Source organism: Thermobia domestica, chromosome 7 (assembly GCF_964235325.1).
Source record: "Thermobia domestica chromosome 7, izTheDome1.hap1.1, whole genome shotgun sequence".
NCBI classification, from domain to species: domain Eukaryota; kingdom Metazoa; phylum Arthropoda; class Insecta; order Zygentoma; family Lepismatidae; genus Thermobia; species Thermobia domestica.
The window spans coordinates 250,207,157-250,228,920 of NC_137460.1; the positions used below are offsets into that span (position 1 = coordinate 250,207,157).

Here is a 21,764-nt window from a genome sequence, read left to right on the forward strand (position 1 = left end):
GAATTCGACCGTGCAGGTCTCAGCCTTAATTTTAAGAACTACAGTATATACTTATATTGGTGATTACGACATTTGAGGCTGTCTCGTAATAATAATAAAAAAAACTCTTGTCTTCTCGTTATCTAGACGAGACGAGATACATTAAAATTGCCCCACGAGATGCACCAAAATTACGAGAGGAGACGCGCCCTTGCCGTGAGCAACACTAAAAGTATCCCACATTACCGCCTACATTTCTCATGGCTTTCGGTTTCCAGTCTAATCAGGCCATTATTTCAAACGAGTTAAAACGAGCTGAACGAGCGAGAGAGCCATTATAAAACTCGACTCAACTCGAAACTCGACCTCGAAAACAGCGCCTTGGCTTGGAACTCAACTCAAGAAAAATACCTTTGACTCGACTCGGATTGAACTCGAGTCGAGTCGAATTTTGGCTCGACTCCTGCTCATCCCTATTCGTATTTGTATTTTGTTTCCACTTCGACAATTTCTACTCTTTTTTTTCTTCGTTTACCTATTGTTTCTGGATTTCTCTTTCGGTGTCGTCCTTTATTAACACCATACACTATTCTTATTCCCAGCTTGTGACCCGCTTCAATGTCTTATTCAGTTTAGGCTTTTCTCCTTACATTGACTTGACATGTGATTGATTTAATTCTCACTTTCCACGCACGACCGATGAAAATGTTTTATTATTATTATTATTATTATTATTATTATTATTATTATTATTATACTATTGAACTTGCACGGCGAAATTACTGTATAATACGATATCATTTCTGTAATTTTATTCCATTGTATGTTATTTAATTTATTAATGGGCACTAAATTGTCTCCAGATCAACGAATAAATTAACTACGGCATGCACTTTGGTGGAAATATCATTACATGAACATGTTTGGAACGAACAATGGAGACAATTTAGTGCCCATTAATAAACTAAATAACATACAATGGACAGAAATGATATCGTATTATACAGTAATTTCGCCGTGCAAGTTCAATAGTATAATAATAATAATAATAATAATAATAATAATAATAATAATAAAACATTTTCATCGGTCGTGCGCGGAAAGTGAGAATTAAATGAATCACATGTGAAGTCAATGTAAGAAGAAAAGCCTAAACTGAATAAGACATTGAAGCGGGTCACAAGCTGGGAATAAGAATAGTGCACGGTGTAAATAAAGGACGACATTGAAAGAGAAATCCAGAAACAGCAGGTAAAATGAGAAAAAAGAGTAGACATTGTTGAATTGGAAACATAAAACACAAACACGAATAGGGATGAGCACAAGTCGAGCCAAAATTCAATTCGACTCGAGTACAATTTGAGTCGAGTCAAAGGTAATTTTCTTGAATTGAGTTCCGAGCCAAGTCGCTGTTTTCGAGGTCGAGTTTCGAGTTGAGTTGAGTTTGATAATGGCTCTCTCGCTCGTTCAGCTCGTTTTAACTCGTTTTGAAATATTGGCCTGATCAGACTGGAAAGCAAAAGCCATGAGAAATGTAAGCAGTAATGTGGAATACTTTTAGTGTTGCTCACGACAGAGGTGCGTCTCATCTCGTAATTTTAGTGCATCTCGTGGGGCAATTTTAGTGTATCTCGTCTCGTCTAGATAACGAGAAGACAAGAGGTTATTATTATTATTATTATTACGAGACAGCCTCAAATGTCGTAATCACCAATATAAGTATATACTGTAGTTCTTAAAATCAAGGCTGAGATCAGCACGGTCGAATTCTTGAGCCCAAGCAGAAGACCAACTCGGGTAGTGATATCAACCGGCTCGGCTCGTATCAACTGAGCGAACAGCTCGAGTCGGCTCGGTTGGGATGAGCCGATGACCCGAGCCGGCTTAGTTGGAACAAGGCATCGACTCAGCTCAATTGAGCCGATGGCTCGAGCTTTCTCGGTTGGGATGGGTCACCTACTCGGCTCATGTGAACCGGTTCGAGCCAGCTAAGTTGAAACTAGTTCATCAGCACGTTTCGACCCAGCTCAACTAAGCCGATGGCTCAAATCGGCTCGGTGTGGTGAGCTGTTGGCTCGGCTCACTTCTCGATTCGGTTCGATATTGAATGAGCTGTAAGTCGAGCCGCTCGAGCCGTTGAGAAGCCCAAACCCGGTCCCTGCTGTTTTGAATATGTTTGGATGAAGCCTATAACTTTTAACAATTTTTTGCTCGAGCCCGAATACTTGCCCCTTCGGAACTCAAACCCAGAACGTGACCGATGTCCTTGCCTCCTGAAGACTTCCAGACGACCGAGATCGACAGTCAATTAGCTTTTACTATTCAGATACAAACCGTATATCTTTTAAAGATTATACATGGAGTTGATATAATAATAATAATAATAATAATAATAATAATAATAATAATAATAATAATAATAATAATAATAATAATAATAATAGTTTTAAACTTGCACTGAAATTTGGCAAAACTTACTTAAAAGTAGAGATTTCGGGGAAAGGGTTCCGTACCTTCAAGACACACCTCTGCAACTTCCAACATTTTAAATTAGAACCTTTTATTGAAGTTTCATGTAGAAAGTATGTTTTGAGGAAAATAACTGTAATAAATATAACTGAATATCACGCGACAGTAAGACATATAATAAACTAATTTTTAGAATATGCAGAGGTAAATATAAAAGCTTTGCTACAAAAATACCTACACAGAGCATAATTCAATGAGCTCTGAAATACAATGTAACGAAATAGCCTGTGAGATTCAGTCTACAGAGCAATTGTTACTTAAAGAATGGACATACACTATTTCGAGAATCGAGACAAGACGGGAAATGTTTACGATACTTTTCGTCTCGTCTCGATTCTCATCTCCAAAGAGAGACGAAAATTTTGATTTAGCCCTGACCCGTCTCGAATGTAAAATGTTAATTCTCATGTTATTTTATTTGTTTTAGAAACGAGATGAGAAACTCCTCTTCTCGTGAGCAACATTAAACCAAACCGAAATATTATTTCCAAATGTCACGTTTCTCCTTGTAATGGTATGACCTGAGCGATAATTTAGCTTCTAGCTTTTAATCTTCTACGAAATAATAATAATTATTATTATTACTATTATTATTCCTGAAGATGTGATAGTTCAAGTATTGAAACATCCGAGTATTCAAATATCATAATATAATAAAACGTATGTTATCGCTGATCAATCGCCATCAAAAATTCTAAAGTAAGAAAAAAAATTGCAACGTGCATTCGCAGAAGCACCTTGACCACTGAACAGCGATCGCTACTCGGTAAACGATCCGTCTTTAGTCTGGTTACGTTAGGTTTCTTTGTCTCCGCTTGCAAACTTGTATGTTATATTTTTCGATTCAAAATGTCTTTCGTATTTCTTTTATGAAGTCGGCAAAGTTTATATTAATAACTTGAGTTTTTCTTAAACCACTGGTTCACAAGTTCGTTCTTTCTCCACACGAAACTACAAATATGACAGATTGAATTCTCATACTCCCCATTTCTTTCAAAGCAGTCGCCATTACCTGGTCAAAGACTTATTTCCGCCACGATTCATATTAACCAAAATAAATTCATTTTTCGGAAGCGGAACTTTCACTTTCCGGATTTCGCAAAATTATGGAATTCAGTTATACTCCGGAATTCAGAAGAATTTCGGAACTCGGAAAGAATCCGGAATTTAGAAAATTCCGGAATTGAGAAAAACTCCGACTTTCGAAAAAATCCGGATTTTCCGAATTCCGGAATGTTAACGAAATCAGAAATTTCTAAATTCCGGATTTTTTCGAATTCCGAAATTATTACAAAATTGGAATTTTCCGAATTCCGGAATTTGTCCGGCTTTACTTTCGGGAGTCCGAAAACTAATAATTCCGGAACGGGCTATCCCTAGTTTATACACAACCTTTCAGAACACTAACCTAGTAGCTGTCTACAAACAAACAAATAATGCAAAGCATGTTGTATACTGCAATACGTCATGTATTAAAATCCGACACCATGACCCTTTTATTACATTATATGAAGAGCATGTAGGTCTAAATACCTCATGTATTACATATAATGTAGGTTTTACTCTTCCAGCAAAGAAGAAACATGTGATCATAGTATACAACCCACAGAAGTGATAGCTGGCAATACAGTGGTCGTAATCCCTAACGACACAGGGAGAGAGTGGTGCCTTTCCCGCTGGTCTAGTCGCTAGCACGTGCGCCTGTGGTGTATGGAGTTCCGGGTTCGATTCCCGGCGGGAGAGCGTCTATGATTTTTAACTGTTCTCGATGTTTCTGTGTTCGTGTCCCTGTCGTTATAAGTTATTAGAAAAAGCAAGTTAAACGAGTGAAGCAAGTAAAATTAGCAATAAGTAAGTTACTGGAACGCGTTCGGTGAGTCAGTTAAAAATATAGTGGACAAAGCACTGGCTTTTCGCGCCGTCCATGCGAGTTCGAATCAATCTCGGCTTGATATTTTATCCATTTGAGAGAAAGTATTGTTTCTTTTCGCTACAGGATGGATTTTCTCTTTGGTTTCATGTCAAACATGCGGACGTAATGAAAAGACGCTATAGATAATAATAATAATAATAATAATAATAATAATAATAATAATAATATGAATATGAATATGAATATTAGTAGCTAACTCGTGTGTGTATTTCGACAATATAATTTTATATTATTATGTGGAAATAAGTAAGGCTGACTGGCGCCCGCCTCCCTAATTTTTTCGATGCGCCTTATGGGTCCACGGTGTCCAACGTTGGTCCCATCCCAGTATCACCTCCTGTTTTCTCGATATAAGCTATCGACATTTTGCCTAAAGAGGGCTCTGCCGTGGCCCCATGAGTACCCATGACAATGACTCTTCGTTCATTTTGCATTGAAATCGCTTACTTTTCTGAGTACTATGAGTGCATACTGTCCAACGTTGGTCCCATCGCTCTACAGTTTCCCGTTCTCTCGATATAAATTGCTAATATTTTGTTTGTAAGGGAGATATGGCGTTACAATCATTACGTTTGAAGAATAACTGAGGAAGATATTGCCTTGCCACAAACAACACCTATTATTATTATTATTATTATTATTATTGTTTTACTTACCACTAATGTTGCCTACCTTTATTTGCAATGCAATGTGTTACTAAAAAGCAAATCAAATAACACTCCTCACCATTCAGGCTCCCGAACTCGAAATACATGATTTACAGTTCTCTGTGTTAGATGAATGCACATTTATTATATTATTCTTTCAAATAACACGTTTCACAAGTTACTTCACTTTCAATGTGTAATTTCATATCATCACTAACAATCATCTTGTTCCGACAGGAAAATAACCCCCTCCTGCAAAAAAAAAAAAAAAAAAAAAAAAAAAAAAAAAAAAAAAAAAAAAAACTGACCGTAGCGAAAGGGCGTGAACCTTCTTTAGGCGATTAATCGGGTCCAATATTTCAATAAGTTTCTGCACACAAATATTTCAGTAAAAGAGGAAAATTTATTCAAACTTTCTGAATACCTATTTATGGGCGAAATTTGGTTCCCTTGGAACTTTTTAAGAGTTTGAAGGGCCAACATTTTGAACATTTTCATCTGATTATTCTGGTTAACGAAATCATCAAGATATTTTAACAATTAATGTTTGTGCCAAGTTTCGTCTCAATCCGCTGAAAATTAGGGTGGTTATGGCATTCACAAATAGCGTTATATATATATACAAATAGATAGATAAATAGACACACAGAGGGAGAGAGAAAAAGTGTTTTTCTCCCTTCTCGCACCTGTGGTGCGTGAGAGCTAAACCGGGCCCCTTTGCGAAACGTATTGACGAGCCTAACCTAAACACAAGCCTCTTACTTGCTAACGTAGAAACGTGGTCGGGAGGTGTAAGGCATGTAGAAATTGTATTTTTAGTAACCATGAGTATGGTCCACTTCCATTATTTTCCTTTTACTTTTTGCAGCTACTTCGGAACGTTCAATTTTTATTCTTTACTAATTGCAAATGGCGTTTACATTCAAAATATGAGGAATTTTGGTGGCATTTGTTCGGATATTCTTCTCTTTCGAAATGAAGACAAGAACAAAAGCAATACGCAAAGACAAAAAGTATTATCAGTACTAAACATTACCAATAATAATTGCTACGAAAAACTAAATACGACCTCTTTTACCATCTCTCATGAGTTGTATGTATTATTAACAAAAATTTTTAAAATGTCCTTGCCGAGGATTCGAACGTGCGTCCTTTGCATTTGTAAGCCAGCACCTTAACCACAACACCAAGATCATAGCACGGTGATCGTTTAGTTGTCGGCGCATTTGTTGTATTTGTGTTTTATGTTCCCACTTCGACAATTTTTACTCTTTTTTTGTAAGTTTAACAACTGTTTCTGGCTTTCTCTTTCGGTGTCGTCCTTTATTTACACAATGCACTATTCGTATTCACAGCTTGTGCCCCTCTGCAATGTCTTATTCAGATTAAGCTTTTCTTTTTGCCCCCCAGTAAACATTTGATTGATTTAATTCTCATACTCTCCACGGATGGAGCGCAGGAATGCCAGACTCGAAAAATAGGTGTACATTTACTTTCCTGACAGATCATACTTATAAGATATGCACCACTGGTTTCCATTAATGTCGAGCAATATTTAAGGATCACCTGAACCCCAAGCGACAGAAATTAACATTCGAAAATGAGTTGAGTTGATTTTAGTTTAGCGTCCCTTTCAGCAGCGAGGCTATATGAGACGTGGACCTACTGATTAACGTGGAATCCGAACCACATGAGCTCCCGCCGGGAAAACATTCGAAAATATAGAAATGTTGTGCATAATCAAGTATAACCAGTTTCCGAAAACTCAGTAGTATGTAACGGTTTCTCAAGCCACAATATTGCTAAATTAATGTCTTTTTTAAAAACCGAGTTGGTTTTAACTACAATTTTATTACAAGAATGTTGAATGTACAAGTTTGAGATTAAATAAAACAATTTTGCAATTTGTGTCAAATGTTTAAAGCCAAGTTTTTAACAATATTTGCTGCTGTAATGAATAAAGAACATTCATGTAGCACCTTTTTGAATTATTTTTCAGCACCTTTTATTCCCTTTTTCCTACCACATTTTTGCACCTTAAAATCCGGTTAATAATAATAATAATAATTAGAAATTTAGGTATTACACCGTAATTTTCTCTGCTATTAAAATGCTCAAATTAGTTTGTTGCTTAAGAAAAAAACACTCCTAAATGTGTTTTGGTTGCACTTTTTCTCAATGTAATCACATTTTTGCATTTTTTAAAACTTTTTTTTTACTCTTTTGCCGCATTTTATTTCTATCCCATATATAACGTTTGTTCACATGTTGTATTGTTTAACTTTTTTCCAGAGTTGTGAATTTCATTGAAATGTTTAATGTTATCTGTTTAACAGTAAACTAGATTTGTGACTTTAAAACATCCTTCTGAAACTTGTTTTAGGTAGACTGTTTATAAATTAGATTAATTTCGAGTCTTCATATGAAAGGTTGAGTGCCAGAGTAGCCTATGTGCTACGTTCATACTTTGGAGAGAATTGGATCTAAAGTCCAGCTTTCTGTAAGTTTTAACAATTCAACGAGGATCACTACCCTTCCAGCACTGAATGAATCATGCTACCCCATAAGGTAATGTTTCCTTTGGGTAAAGAATGACATATAGGGACGTTTCATGGACATAACTAAAGGAAATAGGTTTTGGCACTTAGGTGACTCTGGCACTTAACCCTCCGCATATACGTAATTAGGCTTGCTACTGTTTTTATGAATATTCACATTTGAAATTACTTATTTTTTTTAATTTTGCATTTTTCATCTCTTTTAATAAAAATTTTGCACCTAAAATTCCTAGCTCTATAGTAAACTTGTTCATAAGAGACATACGTCCCGACCACACACTGAACAACGAAGAAATGGATAAAAAGAGGACACTAACAGGGGAGAAATAATTGAGTAACTATAATAAACAAATATTTATCCTTGTATAGGAGAGAGAATAGAAAAAAGACAGGATGGCTTAAAAATAGGTATACAGTACCCTACTGATAAGCTAATTGCATTTTATATAATTTCTTATTGTTATCCATTAGGTAGACTTAGTTTCTTTATTACTTGTTCTTAATGTCTTTTTACTTATACCTTAAGCTCGGAGCAGCAAAAGAAAATAAACTCATAAACTAGAATGTTATACTAGATCAATGCAGAGGTGTGTCTACTTTTGGGCCACCCTGTATAGTAATAGGTGAAAACAGCCTAGGAGAAACATAATAGTGGTATCTGAAAGAGCATTTAGAGGGTTGGAAATAATCTATAGCGATTAAAACTGAACTGCACTAAAGTATAGAAGTAGGAGAGGGTGAAGTAAAACCGGTGACTGCTTTCATATACCTAGGAAACATTATTTGTGGAAATCTAGAATGTGAACGGGAAATAAAGGCAATGATACCAATGCAGAGAGAAAATTGAGACTCAAACTGGAAAGGAAATTCCGGTGCAGTTACTCATTTTCTACTTAAATTCTACACTTCTTTTGGCAGTTCGAATAAACTACGATTCATAAATCTTCACAATTTAATTATTTGATATGATTTTACATATTATATTCGGTCCCAAGAGGAACGGTGGAAACTTTATAACGAGGAACTACATAATTTATACCATTTACCAGACACTGTTAGAGTCATCAAGTCTAGGAGGCTCAGGTGAACAGGTCATGTAGACAAAATGAAAGTAGGAACGCTTTTAAAGTCTTAACTGGAAGACCAATCGGAAAACGACCATTAAGAAGACCTAAGTGCAGATGGGAGGATAATATTGAGATGGATCTAGCAGAAATAGGAATACAAAGTAGAAAAAAAATGAAATGAAATCTTTGAGTTTTACGTCTCACGGTTATGCCGGCTAGACTAAAGGAGGCGGTGATGGTAATGAAATGGTGGAATGAAGTAAGTGGGAGGAAACGGGAGAACCCCGAGGAAACCCACGCATACGGTGTTTTTAAAAATACAAAGTAGAAATTGGGTCCAGTTGGGTAAGGACAGAAGTCAATGGATAGCTTTGGTGAACGTGGTATTGAACCTCCGAGTTCCATAGGCCACAGCGTTTGTTAGTTATTACGCAGTATAACCTATGTTAATAATATGAAATTTCTGAACTGACAACATTTGAATAGAGAATATTTTACAAAGTAATAACAGCATTTCACTTTCTTTTCTTTCTATATTTTTTTTAAAACTCTAGGATAAACATTGTGACAAGTGTCTAAGTTGGTTTCATTACACACTTTTGATGATATTAATTGCTGATGAATATGAAAGAAAAATATATCAGGTATGATATATTTTCTACGGTGAAATTATGGAGAAAATGTCAACAATAAATGACAGCTAATCACGGCAAAGAAGATTAAATAGTTTTCATGAATGCAGTCGGGTGCGAAAGCCATCCAACACTAGTTATCACCATAGTTACTTCATTTTCCACACTCAAAGTGAACTCTAGTCTATCTAATTAATCCAACGTGACAAGAGCCGCCAGTCCAAATGACGAAATGAAAGGATTAAACCCCCTTCGGGTAGAGCATTCCAAAACCCTTCCCCCTGCCACGAATCATCTGCAAGCGACAATTATCGATCTTTCACGACCTCGGATTTCACAGACACACAAACACTAATAGATTCTATTCATTCTTGTTCATTTCTTCCTTTAAAAAAAAAGTGAATTACTGAGAAACAAGAACATCACGTTTTAAAAATTTATTAGTGACCCTGAAAAGTAGGAAACTTCGATCATTAATCAAAACGTATATCTCTCGCAACCTTCTGATTTCGCACCCGACAATCGTAGTCTCTGTAACCAGACGAACTCAGCTACTACCTATTAAACTAAATGTATCTTCTGATTATCTATGTCTACCTCCAAATCATCACATACTTTCTCCAAATCATACAGAAATACTGTAGTGAAAATACGAAAATAAGATGAGAATGAGATGGATAAGTTTATGTTAGAACAACAACCATAAAATCTCAGATAGGTTAACTACTCAAACTAAAGAGAAAACTATCTTTGTTTGTGATGTTATGCAACACCGAAGCCATAAAACAGGGTGTCTACTGGAATACCAGAAAGTAAATTCATGACTTTTTCATGACTTTTCATGACCTTTTTGTTCAAATTTTCATGACCATGGCAATAAAAATTTACCATTAGTAATAATAAACCCCTACCATCAGTAGTGCATCGGTTAAGATGAAGATCACATTATGTTCTTATTTGTCTAATGTACATAATGTCGATTAGCTGACAACTAATTTTAAAATGCAAGAGCAATTTAAAAGGCAGTAAACAAATTTTTAATTGCGGTTCAAGTATGGGTTTAACCCGGGAAAGCCCATACTTACTACAAAGTGGGTATTGAATAATTTTCTTGCTTTTTGCGTCTTTTATAGACACTAAATCGACATTATCGGGAAAACATTTCCATACGTATACCCAATGCGGAGAAATAGGGGTTTCCCCTGTAGGGGACACTGGGCATTAGAAATACAATGGGCATATATTGAAACGACTATTGACTTAAAAGATACAGGTTTTATTGTAAATAAAATATAAATGAACATAAATATCACGTATACATAGAATAACTATACAAAATGCAAAATATTAAATACGGATATTCTGGTTATAACATTTCAATACGCTGCACAAAGCAAGGTAAAACAATAGCATTACAGAACGCAAATTACAATAGGGACCTTCTATGTTCACTTTTGGCTGTGAAAGTCATACCAACAACGAACATGTAACCCAATCTCACAGTTTTCGCACATGATTCTTGTGTGTTTGTGGCACAAACCACACCTCTTTATGTGCACTTCTGTTGTACATGGTCCTTAGGGTCAGAGTTGAGGCGAACCTCATTGGGAACTCGTTGGTCTCATGGTGCACTACAAGTGACACTCTTCACAGGTGGTTTCCCATAAATACCGCAGTAAATTTGAACAACCATTCTACGAAATTGACAATAAGTGAGTTTTTAACCTTGGCCGCATTCTTTTAGCATTGGCCATGCATTATGAGAATGTCATCCATACCAAACGCGAAGAGAGTGAACCACCATTTTTTTCCCTTGGAAAGCAATTCCCATTGAGTGTACATTTTTATCAAATCTGTCGCCCCCCTATATATTTATTGTATTTTTGAATAAGAGATGGGCTGTCCACACAGATTTTTGTTACTCACAAAACTATTATCGTGCCTATCACTTTTTGCTGCGAAAGAGAACGAACTTCTCTTCTTGTTCTTCAGTGCCTCTGTCTCTTGCAACGGTTATTTCTGGATACGGTTCTCTCGTACTGTACCAGTGCCTCCATTTCCATGCGCTGACAAAGTTTCAATAAGTGGCAATGTTGTAAAAAACTATCAAAATAAAAATTGTAAGGACCAAGGCCTTGCGGTAACCTAGATTCCATATCCAAATCAACACCTGGACCTAGACCAAGATCTCTTGATACGGTAGCTTGATATACTGAGCTCCCTGATAGAGTTCAAAAGCAATCAAATAACCTGTTCGGGTGGCAGCGACAATAGTTTATAGTCAAATCTTAGTGGATTTCATGGAGCGTGAGGCTGAAAAGAAAATTAGCTTCACGTAAATTATCACACAAAGCACAAAATACTTACAGATAGAAAACGTAATCAAACAGATTGTGCTAGGGAGATTTGATTAGGATTGGTTTGGTTATGTAAACTTCAACAATCCAATGCAACTTTTATAATTGTTTTTTTTTTTTAAATTTTTTTACTTTACTTACAACAATCATTATCATTGTTATGTAGTAGTTAGATAAATTCATCTTAAAAACCTTTCTGTAGACAAGAACCGTTCCCGAAGGCCTTTTTCGCCTTTGAGGAATACTGGACATAAATCAAACTTAGTATATAATAAGCAAAGTATTGCCTATCTATTTTGTATACAGTGTCAGAAATCTACGACATAATAGATTCAAACTATATTCTCAAAATCGGAAATTATACAAAGAAAAAGATTATGTACGTACAGTGCCCAGTGTCCCTTACATTTGTGACCAAACCTTACATTTTATATGTAAACATGAATATTTCAAGATAATAAATCATGAGTTTAAAAAAAATATAGTCACTTGTTTCATTTCTTGGCAGCCATTTTCATGCAGTGAAGTGCGCAAACAGCCACTCAGAAAGCGTAATTCTGTACTTCATATCTCCGCCGCTAGGTGGATCTAAAATCGCACAGTAGTGCTAGATGATCTTCAGACTAGATACTTTCCAAAAATCCAAACACAACCGGAATACTTCCTTCAGATGGAAAATAAGAGGCATTTGAATTGCTGTCCCCTGTAGGGGACACCGGGCTTTCCCGGGTTAAGGCTTACCAGGTTCTATAGATTTAAAAAAATCTTGTGAACAGCCCCGTTACATTCAGCTGTTTTTTTATCTGCATTTTATGTACTCTGAATTCTGCATTTATAATTTTCGTTTACAAGAAAAGACTAATTACGTAAATATACAATTCTTTTCCATCGTGTCATATCTGAAATTAGCGTACATAAACATACTGATAAGACCTACTGAATTTGTTCATAATGGAACCTTCATCCTGGATGGGGTCTGATGCCTTCTTTCTTCTCTTTTTTCAAGGGTACTTTTACAAATATTTTTTCCTCACAGTCTGCATACTAGTATCACATCAAAACTTTAAAAAAAAAAGTGAACACAAAAATGGACATCTTGATTGAATATCACAAGTTCTGATATTCAATGAGTTAATTTGAACATCAATTCCATCAAGTTTTGAAGTTACTGAGTCACAGAGCTTTACGTTTCAGTTCCAAACATACACAATTTACATTTCTTAGAAGTAAAGAAATAGCAGATCAGAAAATTGGACAGTAAAAAGTTGTTACTATATTACAGAGACTAGAAGATGAAATGGGGAGCAGCTAGGAAGACAGTAAAGTACCAGTTAGCCAGCACTAACTGGTGGGGGAAATTCTCACAATTACTGACCTGATACAACTGTTTCAGTACGTGCAGTATGAAGTATAAAAGTATGAAGTATAAAAATATACTCTGAGATTTCAGATTTTCATGACCAGTTGGGTAAATAAAGGACTTTTTCATGGCTTTCATGACCACTAAGCAAAATATATGACTTTTTCATGACTTTCATGACTTTCATGACCAGTAGACACCCTGTAAAAGGATGTGCCTAAAAACTTGTGCTCCGACTCACTCCGGGACTTGAATTCGATGCATTTGACGCTGTGCAGACTACCGTATCCTTTCTACATATTATTATTATTATTATTATTTTTAAGACGATGCGCGGGAATTTGGACTTTCCCATTACCTTTTATTATAAACGTTCCTTCTTGTATACAATAGTAATAAATATTACATATAAAATATAAGTTCCCCTAGATATATCTTGGTGGTTTGCTGGTGAATTTGTGGGTGCCCAATGACCCCTTGCCGCAGAGATGTAGGTAGATGTCTTTCAATGGCCAGGCATCGTTTGTTTGCAGAAACAGGTGTCCTAGAGTGGTGCATGATCAATCGGTGGAGATTGGTGACCTTTGTGATGTCCCGGCTCCTATTATCCAGAAATGTTGCCGACTGTTTGAATATACGTCACTTGCTGATCGTTAGCGATGGTTGACGTCTTTTTCGTGGTTAGGGTGTTTACAGCCAACACGTGGTGCTGGGAGCACACGAGGAACCTTGCAATATTATAAGTGCTATATTTACAAAATTTTAAATTTGAAGAACTGTCATTCTCGTGTCTTCCATTCTGCAACTCAAGATACCATTGCTCAGGGAAGAAAAGGGTAGCTGCCACTTACACTCCACTGAACGTGGGACTCTTTGTCTAGGTTCTTTAATTGGTACGACTGACAAGAATTTTGAAGTTTGGTTACACTGCTCTTACTGTCAAATAAAGTGAGCAGGTTAGCTCTTGTAGGGAATAACTCTTGTGTTTCTGGACAGAGAATACAAAGTAGCCTCGCAGAATTCGCTCTATGAAGGATCTAGCAGGTAGTGTGCCTCGTACTGACACGGAAAGAATATGAACCTGTCAACGGGATTTCCTAATCAAACCTAGTCCACTCGATAAACATAAAAAAGATATGTTCATGTACAAAAAAATTAGGTGTCATGGACAACGGAGTAAGTCCCTGAGGCTCACTGACTCTGTTAGTATAAAGAAAATCGTAGACTCGCAGTGAAATAGCTCTTGCATCAACACTGTTCATTGGAGAGTCATGGTTTATAGTTCATTCTCTTCAGCATGAAACAAACTCGCCAGATGGGCCCCTCACGTACTTGAACAGGGAAAACTGGGAGAATGCCGGGAAAATTCCTCCAGAAATCCCTTCCATCAACTCTGGACCGCTCTGGAATGGACCCGTGCAAAAGCACACAATCTAAATGTATCTCAAAAAATAGTATAAGGCAGCGTTTCCCAACTGGTATGCCGCCAATGGTCCGCTGGTGTGCCGCGAAAAAATCGAAATAAAATTATTAATTCATGGCAATCAAATTGCAAAACATAGGGGAAAATGTATATTTGTATTTCACATTACTATGAACCTCTACTATGAATCTACAATTATAATTTTCATACTCGGTTACTTTTCTATACATTTTTAATGTTGAAAAAAGTATTTATCATCATTGTTATGACCATTATTGCTTCTTTACTGTTACAGACTGTTTCGTAATATCATTCAATCTTTTCGACAAAGCAAACATGCATACAAATTACCTACATTTGTGTTTTAAAAGTAAGAGATTTGTTTGTTCGTTCTTTATTTTGTGATCTACCTTCTTAGTGAAAGGTTGAATACAGTTATGGAAAAAGAAAGTATATTTTTAAAAATCTGAGTCCTATATCTCATAGCAGTTGTTTCCTATTTTTAAATTAGAAGGAAAATAACATAATAATTTACCGAAAACCAGTCATCGGGCTTTTTTCTCTGTGAGGAGATCAGTAATTACAGAAATAAATTACTACGGTATTTTATATTTACAAATAATAATAATAATAATAATAATAATAATAATAATAATAATAATAATAATAATAATAATAATAATAATAATATCTACATGAGTGTGCCGCAAGTTGAAAAAGGTTGGGAAACGCTGGTATAAGGGATAAGAAATGTGTATACCAAGTTTTATATTGATAGACGGAATAGATATGAGGGAAAAGTTTGTACACCAATACACGATTTCCCCTTATACCTATTCTGTCTAGCAATACAAAAGTTGATACACACATTTCATATCTTCTACAGTAGTTTTTCGAGATACATTTGGATTATGTACTTTTACCTGGGGTTACTCCAGAGGGGTCCAAAGCTGATTGTAGAGATTTCTGGAGGGAATTTTCCCGACATTCTCCCAATTTTCCCTGTTCATGTACTTTATCAGCCCCAATGCATAGCACCTCTGGCAAGCTTGTTTCATGCTGAAAAGAATGAACTATATACACCATGACTTTCCAAAGAACAGTGTTGATGCAATAGCTATTTTACTGCGAGTCTACGATTTTCTTTATACTAACAGGGTCAATGAGCATCAGGGACTTATTCTGTTGTCCATGGCACCTAATTTTTTATGCATGAACATATCTTTGTTATGTTTATCGAACGGACTAGGTTTGATTAGGAAGTCCCGTTGACAGGTTCATATCCTTTCCTTGTGAGCGGGCCCTTCGCCTCCAAAACAACTGCAGTGTTAATACTATATTAAAACAAAGTTAGAATAATTGGAATATCTACAGGTAATTGGACCGTACCTAGTATTCCCTCGGAAGACTTTTCCTTTCTTCACAGAAGACTTTTCGCGGGAAAGGGAGACAGCAGGGAACGAAGACGTTCTCCCACAATGAAACATATTCCAAGAGTGCATATATACAGACGAATCACTGTATAATTAAACTAACAAGGGTATCATCACCATGGGATTTACAAGAAACTGGTATGTTACTGGATAAAAATATGAAGACCTTTTGAAATGACGCTATTAGCGACGTGGAGTCATCTCGAATCTTCGTAAACAGCCAATGCCCGAGTGAACTATATTACTAACTACACTGAATTCCGATTGCGATAAAGTTATTCTGGTCGAACTATACGTCATATAAAGTGGTCTCAGAGATCTCCACTGAAACAAATGAAAACTGACTGCATGTTACTATGAATGATTTTAAGTGTGGTACTTACTGTGATCATCGGTGTGGTAAGCAGACCCCACGCGAAGAACTCCAAAAATATAACGACCAAAGCATGGTATACGCTTGGTTCACCAATCCCTGAAGTCTGTAATAGAAAGAGAAAAAATATATAGATACTTACACAATAAACAGAAACCAATATATAACTGCGAATATCTCAGCAGACACACATACAGAGAAACTATATTAAAAAAAAAAAAAAAAAAAAAAAAAACAATCGGGTCGAGCTTAAGTATTTCCACTAATATTGAACTTCAATTTTTGACGTTATTACTTTCTTTTATTTAAAGGAGAACGCATAATTCTATAATTACATATTTAGGGATGCCCAGGTAACGAGACGAGACACCCTCACCTTCTGTCTCGTGGGCAATGTAACATAATCTTACAGTAAATTGTAAAAAACTACAAGTCATTTATTTCGCCGCTATAGCGACATTTTCTTCCCCTATTAACACGAAGATGTCCTCTATACATTGCGTGGTACACTTTGGTACTCAGTGTTGCTAGGAGACAATAAATGTTTAGAAAACTAGGTTTTTATGCTGACGTCATGTTATTTAATTGTCAACCTATACATTGTAAACTCAAGATATCGACATGTTTCGATATTTTAAGCACATCCCACACCCAACTTACCAGTCAGTTGCGATAATCACGCGTTTACAACTTGTCTGATAGTCATTTTTGGTTGCACGGCTTCAAACTATCTGTTTTCTGAAGGATGACGATGTCCATAGTCTCTGTCGTGAATGAAAGAGGAAAAAATGAAATTAAATGAAATCTTTGAGTTTTACGTCCACGGTTATGCCGGTTAGGCTAAAGGAGACGGCGAAGATGAGTAATGAATGAAATGGTGGAATGAAGAAAGTGGGAGGAAACGGGAGAACCCCGAGAAAACCCACGCACGCGGTGTTTGTCCACCACAAAGTCCACTTGGCGGGGGCTGGGATCGAACCCAGGACCCCATGAATGAAAGAGGAGTCTCGTATGAAAGTTCCACATTGGAAATCCGCTGTGGTAATCTCGAAGAGATCCATATGAAAACTCAACATTGCGTAGTCACTGTGGTATACGCAAGAGATTCATATGGAAACTCAACATTGGGTAACCACTGTGGTAAACACGATTTAATCTAATACATAAAAATGAAACTGATTTTATTTGTGATCAAATTAAGGGAAAGCGGCTGAATTGCTTGAAATGAATTTTGGAATATGCTTATCAGGTTACCTACCTCCAACCGAGTTATGTGAATTTGAATAAAATGTAAATATATTGTAATTTGGGAGCGGGGAGTGAGAGGTCCATAATTTATGAGAAAACAATCTCGTGGGCTTGTAAAGTTAAGAAGGTGAAGTTTGGATATAAATTTCTCACGATGAATAAGCGGGCAGATGTCTCAGAGTTTTTCAAATTCCTGTTCTAAGAGGGATGGGACATTTGCTACATTTTTGGCCACATTGAAAGCGACTTGTCTACTGTTTATAATCGCATCACGGGAAAACTGTTGAACAGTTTGAAATGAATTTTATAACAAAGAACCCACATCAAGTTAGGTTTTTATCAGGTTATTTTGATTAAAGGGTGTACCTAAGGGAAATGAGATGATCTCAAACATTTTGTAAAATAAATAAATAAATAAATAAATATTATATATATATATATATATATATATATATATATATATATATATATATATACAAACACCTTATTACAAATAAGTAGCCACTTGTACAAGCGTTCTTCGAAATTACGGTTTTAAAGAGGGATAGTATCTATATATTTCGCTACAGAGAACTGAAGATGTACTTTGTAATCGTACAACAACAAAACAGATCACGGTCATTACCTACCTCAAGGTGGGGATTTTTATCACGTTATTTTGAGTGAAGGATGTATCCTAAAAGGATATAGACTCTACTCTCTGTTACTCTCTTTACTCTTTTAAAATTCATTTTTTATTTTCGTTTTTATCTCTCCAATATATCCTCCATTAGTTGGGGGCAAGGCACCTGTTCTTAGCACTTTACCTGATCATACACTCTCATTTATTATTATTTATTTCATTTAACACAACAACACATTTCATAACGAAAATAAATAATACAAAGATTGTTACGTAGTGTTTATAGTCATTTTGTCAGAAGTCATTGTTTTATGCCTCTGCTTGTCACAGGTCTTCGTTTTTCCTTGTATTCTTTTCTCCCTTATATTTTACGTACATGTATATCATTAATCCCATTTGGATGGATTGTCTTCATTTCCGTTTTATTAAGTTCCTCAGTAGGTTCTCTTCTTTCTAAGCTTTCAGGTTTCTGATGGTAGTTTTTGTTGTATTTTATATTTTCGATTATCATTTTCCATTTGTTTACTTTTTTTTCGCTCAAATTTTCACCTATTATTTATTTATTTATTTATTTATTTATTTATTTATTTTAACGTTCCTTCACCGATTTCCAACGTTCATTCACTTTTCACTATACCTTTACTGTTTTTTTTCCTGGCGGTACGGAACGGTACGACGTACCGGCACATTTTGACGATAACGGAGTATATTCTCTTCTAAACTGAAAGCATATACAAAAATTCTGTCGAGACTCCACCTCTGTAGTTCCTCTGCAGAAAAGCCTTTACTCAGTTTCCATTTTAATCCATTCAATTGTTTTTATTCATTATTTGGAAGAGAATTAAGTGAAAATTTGAGCGAAAAAAAAGTAAACAAATGGAAAATGATTAACATTATTATTCCCTAGATTAACATTATTATTATTATTATTTTGCAAAGTTTATTTATTAATTTAGCAGAGGTTTGTAGAACATTTTGGTAGCATGACTAGTAACTACTCTGAAGAACATTATGTGAACAATGTAGGTATTGTATGTGTGTTGTCACTGAAATTCAGTGTGTGGAACTCTTGCTGGATGCCTTTTCAAAACAAGCATATTTTTACCCGTTTACAGAAAGAGAGAAAAGCAAAAAACAAATCACTAACAAAATACTGAGGATATAACGTATTTCAAGGGTACACATTTTATCATCTCTTTCAATCGTCAATAAGAGAGGAAAAAGTCTTCCCTTGCTCATCCAACCGAGAAATGTCTTTGGAAGTAATCAGATAAGAAATTTTGCAGGTGTCCACTCAGCCGTGGACTCAACACCTCTCGTTATCTTTCGATCAGCTTTCTCTTCAAGGAAGTGATTCATTGTCACGCATTAAAAATAACAGGAAATCACTAACTAGTTCATGTTTAAAATACTGATTTCATTTCACAGGTAGGGAGGTATATGAAGACACAATTATATATAAATCTCCAAAATTGAATTATAAATTAGATATTTAAAACAAAAAATCTGTGCATTGAGATTTATATAAAATTCGTTTATATGAGTTTTAAACTCGTAAGCAACAAAAGCTCAAGTTGCTATTTCGATTCAAATTGTCTAATATATATGATACATACATATTCCTTTTTTTGATATGCGAGACGGGACATAAGTGGATCTGAACCACTACTCAAGTTTGTATTTCCCCGGTTAGCACGGTTCTATAATTATATCCGGAGGAATTGGTGCGAACATAAATAATCATACAAAATCAAATTCCTCGTAACGGGGAACAAACGCATCAATAATTATGTGCCCATTAACTCTACAATCAATTAGTAAATCAAAAATCATGTTATATGAGTATATGGTAGATTTTTCTTACTACTGTTTCTCGCTTCCAAGAGATGGCTTAGGGGAGCATTTACATCCGTTTGAATATACGTATATACTTTGAATTTTCATTATCTAAATATAAGTTTAAAGACCAGATTCAAATAAATGCAATACCTATAAAAAACCGAGTTAAAGAATAAGAATATAAATAGATTGTTCAAATGGAAACATAGAACAGATTACTAGAATACTTTACGATTTATGAAATTTAGAAAAGGAGATGCTAGATGACAAAAATTACAACATTTGAATGTGGTTCAAGTACCAGAAGTAGGCTAAAAAAACAAGCGAATGTATCCCAACCTTCCTCTCACGAATTAAACACTAAAATTTAGTATGTTTAAAGCTTTGAATTAAAAAAAGTAAAAGGAAAGAAACTTTTGGATGTAATAGTACGCAAGAGATCAAAGATAACCACATGTTGTACTAATATATCTAATTATTTATTGGAGGCAGTTAGTGAGGCCAGTGAGACCATAGGGGTTAAAACCTAGGATCATGTGTCTCTAATGGTGTCTTCTCGTTTGACCAATTTTCTTGTCGCCTGCTGACTTAACTACCAGTTTACACTATGATTTTTATTTCATTTTAGACGGCGAAATGGTGTATGTCCATTTCACTGACGCTCACTCAGCAAAGCATATTTAGTCTGATGGAATTTCTAACAGAGATTTATTAAGAAGATTCATTTCTCAGAGTGAACAACAGCACCCACAGCCATCTGTAACAATATATGTAGTGATGTGAGGTGGAAAATTTTCAGCTATATTTTTCCGGAAAATTTTCCGTTCTAAAAAAAAAATATCAGTAGTCAAGTAACAATTCCTCAGCAATCATAAAATTGGTTGAATTTATGTACAGAAATGTAAAAAAGTGAAAGATCGTTTAAAGAATCTGAAAATTTGCATGGCTCACACAATTTTCAGTAGTATGTAGGAACAAGTTAAACAATTTTTCATGAATCGAAATATTTTCTGTCTTATATGGAAAAATTGAACTTTTTATGAGTCGGAAAATTTTCATCATTTTGAAGCAAAAAGTAAAACAACTTTTTGTGAATCGGAAAGTTTTATTGCTCTGTAGAAACAAATGTAAGGAATTTTCATGAATCGGAAAATTTTCATCACGATGTAGAAACAAGTGGAAAAAAACTTTTCATAAGCCAGAGAATTTTAGATATTATATATACTGATGTTAGTTGGAAAATTTTCCACTATGACTGCACATTCAGCTACAAAACTGAATTTCTGTAGAGGAAAGTTAGTCAGCAACAAATTATAATTTTCCAATTAGCTTTCGGGAACCGGAAAATTTTCTAATATTTCAAGTTGGGAAGTAAACTTTTACACAGTCTTTCTCTCTCTCTCTCTCTCTCTCTTCATCTGCGACCTCCTTCGTTGCAAAGCGGTTAGCATACGCTCCTTTGGCATGGAAGACCTGGCTTCGATTCCCAGCGGGAGCTCATGTAGTTCGGATTTCACGTTAATCAGTTGGTCCCTTGGTCCCATCTTATCAAGTCTCGCTGGTGAAAGGGACGTTAAACTCAAAACCAATTCTGGGGGCGCGGTGGCTCAGTGGTAGAGAGTTTACCTCCGGTGCCTGGGGTCCCTGGTTCGATCCCACCTCGCGCCGTGTGGACTTTGTGGTGAACAAACACCGTGCTCGTGGGTTTTCTCGGGGTTCTTCCGTTTCCTCCCACTTTCTTCATTTCACTCCTCTCTCATCATC

At 35.7% G+C, this 21,764-nt stretch overlaps 1 protein-coding gene across 3 annotated transcripts in view; it reads right to left on the reverse strand.

Annotated features, from left to right (window-relative positions):
* The window catches only part of LOC145690800 (solute carrier family 71 member 1), a 274,003-nt gene that overhangs the window by 160,607 nt on the left and 91,632 nt on the right, over nucleotides 1-21,764 (reverse strand). For all 3 annotated transcript variants that reach the window (XM_081766094.1, XM_081766092.1, XM_081766093.1), the window contains exon 2: nucleotides 16,302-16,397. In XM_081766094.1, coding sequence (XP_081622220.1) covers nucleotides 16,302-16,310 — 9 coding nt within the window. In that variant the 5' untranslated portion in view covers nucleotides 16,311-16,397. The remainder of the gene's footprint in view (nucleotides 1-16,301; nucleotides 16,398-21,764) is intronic.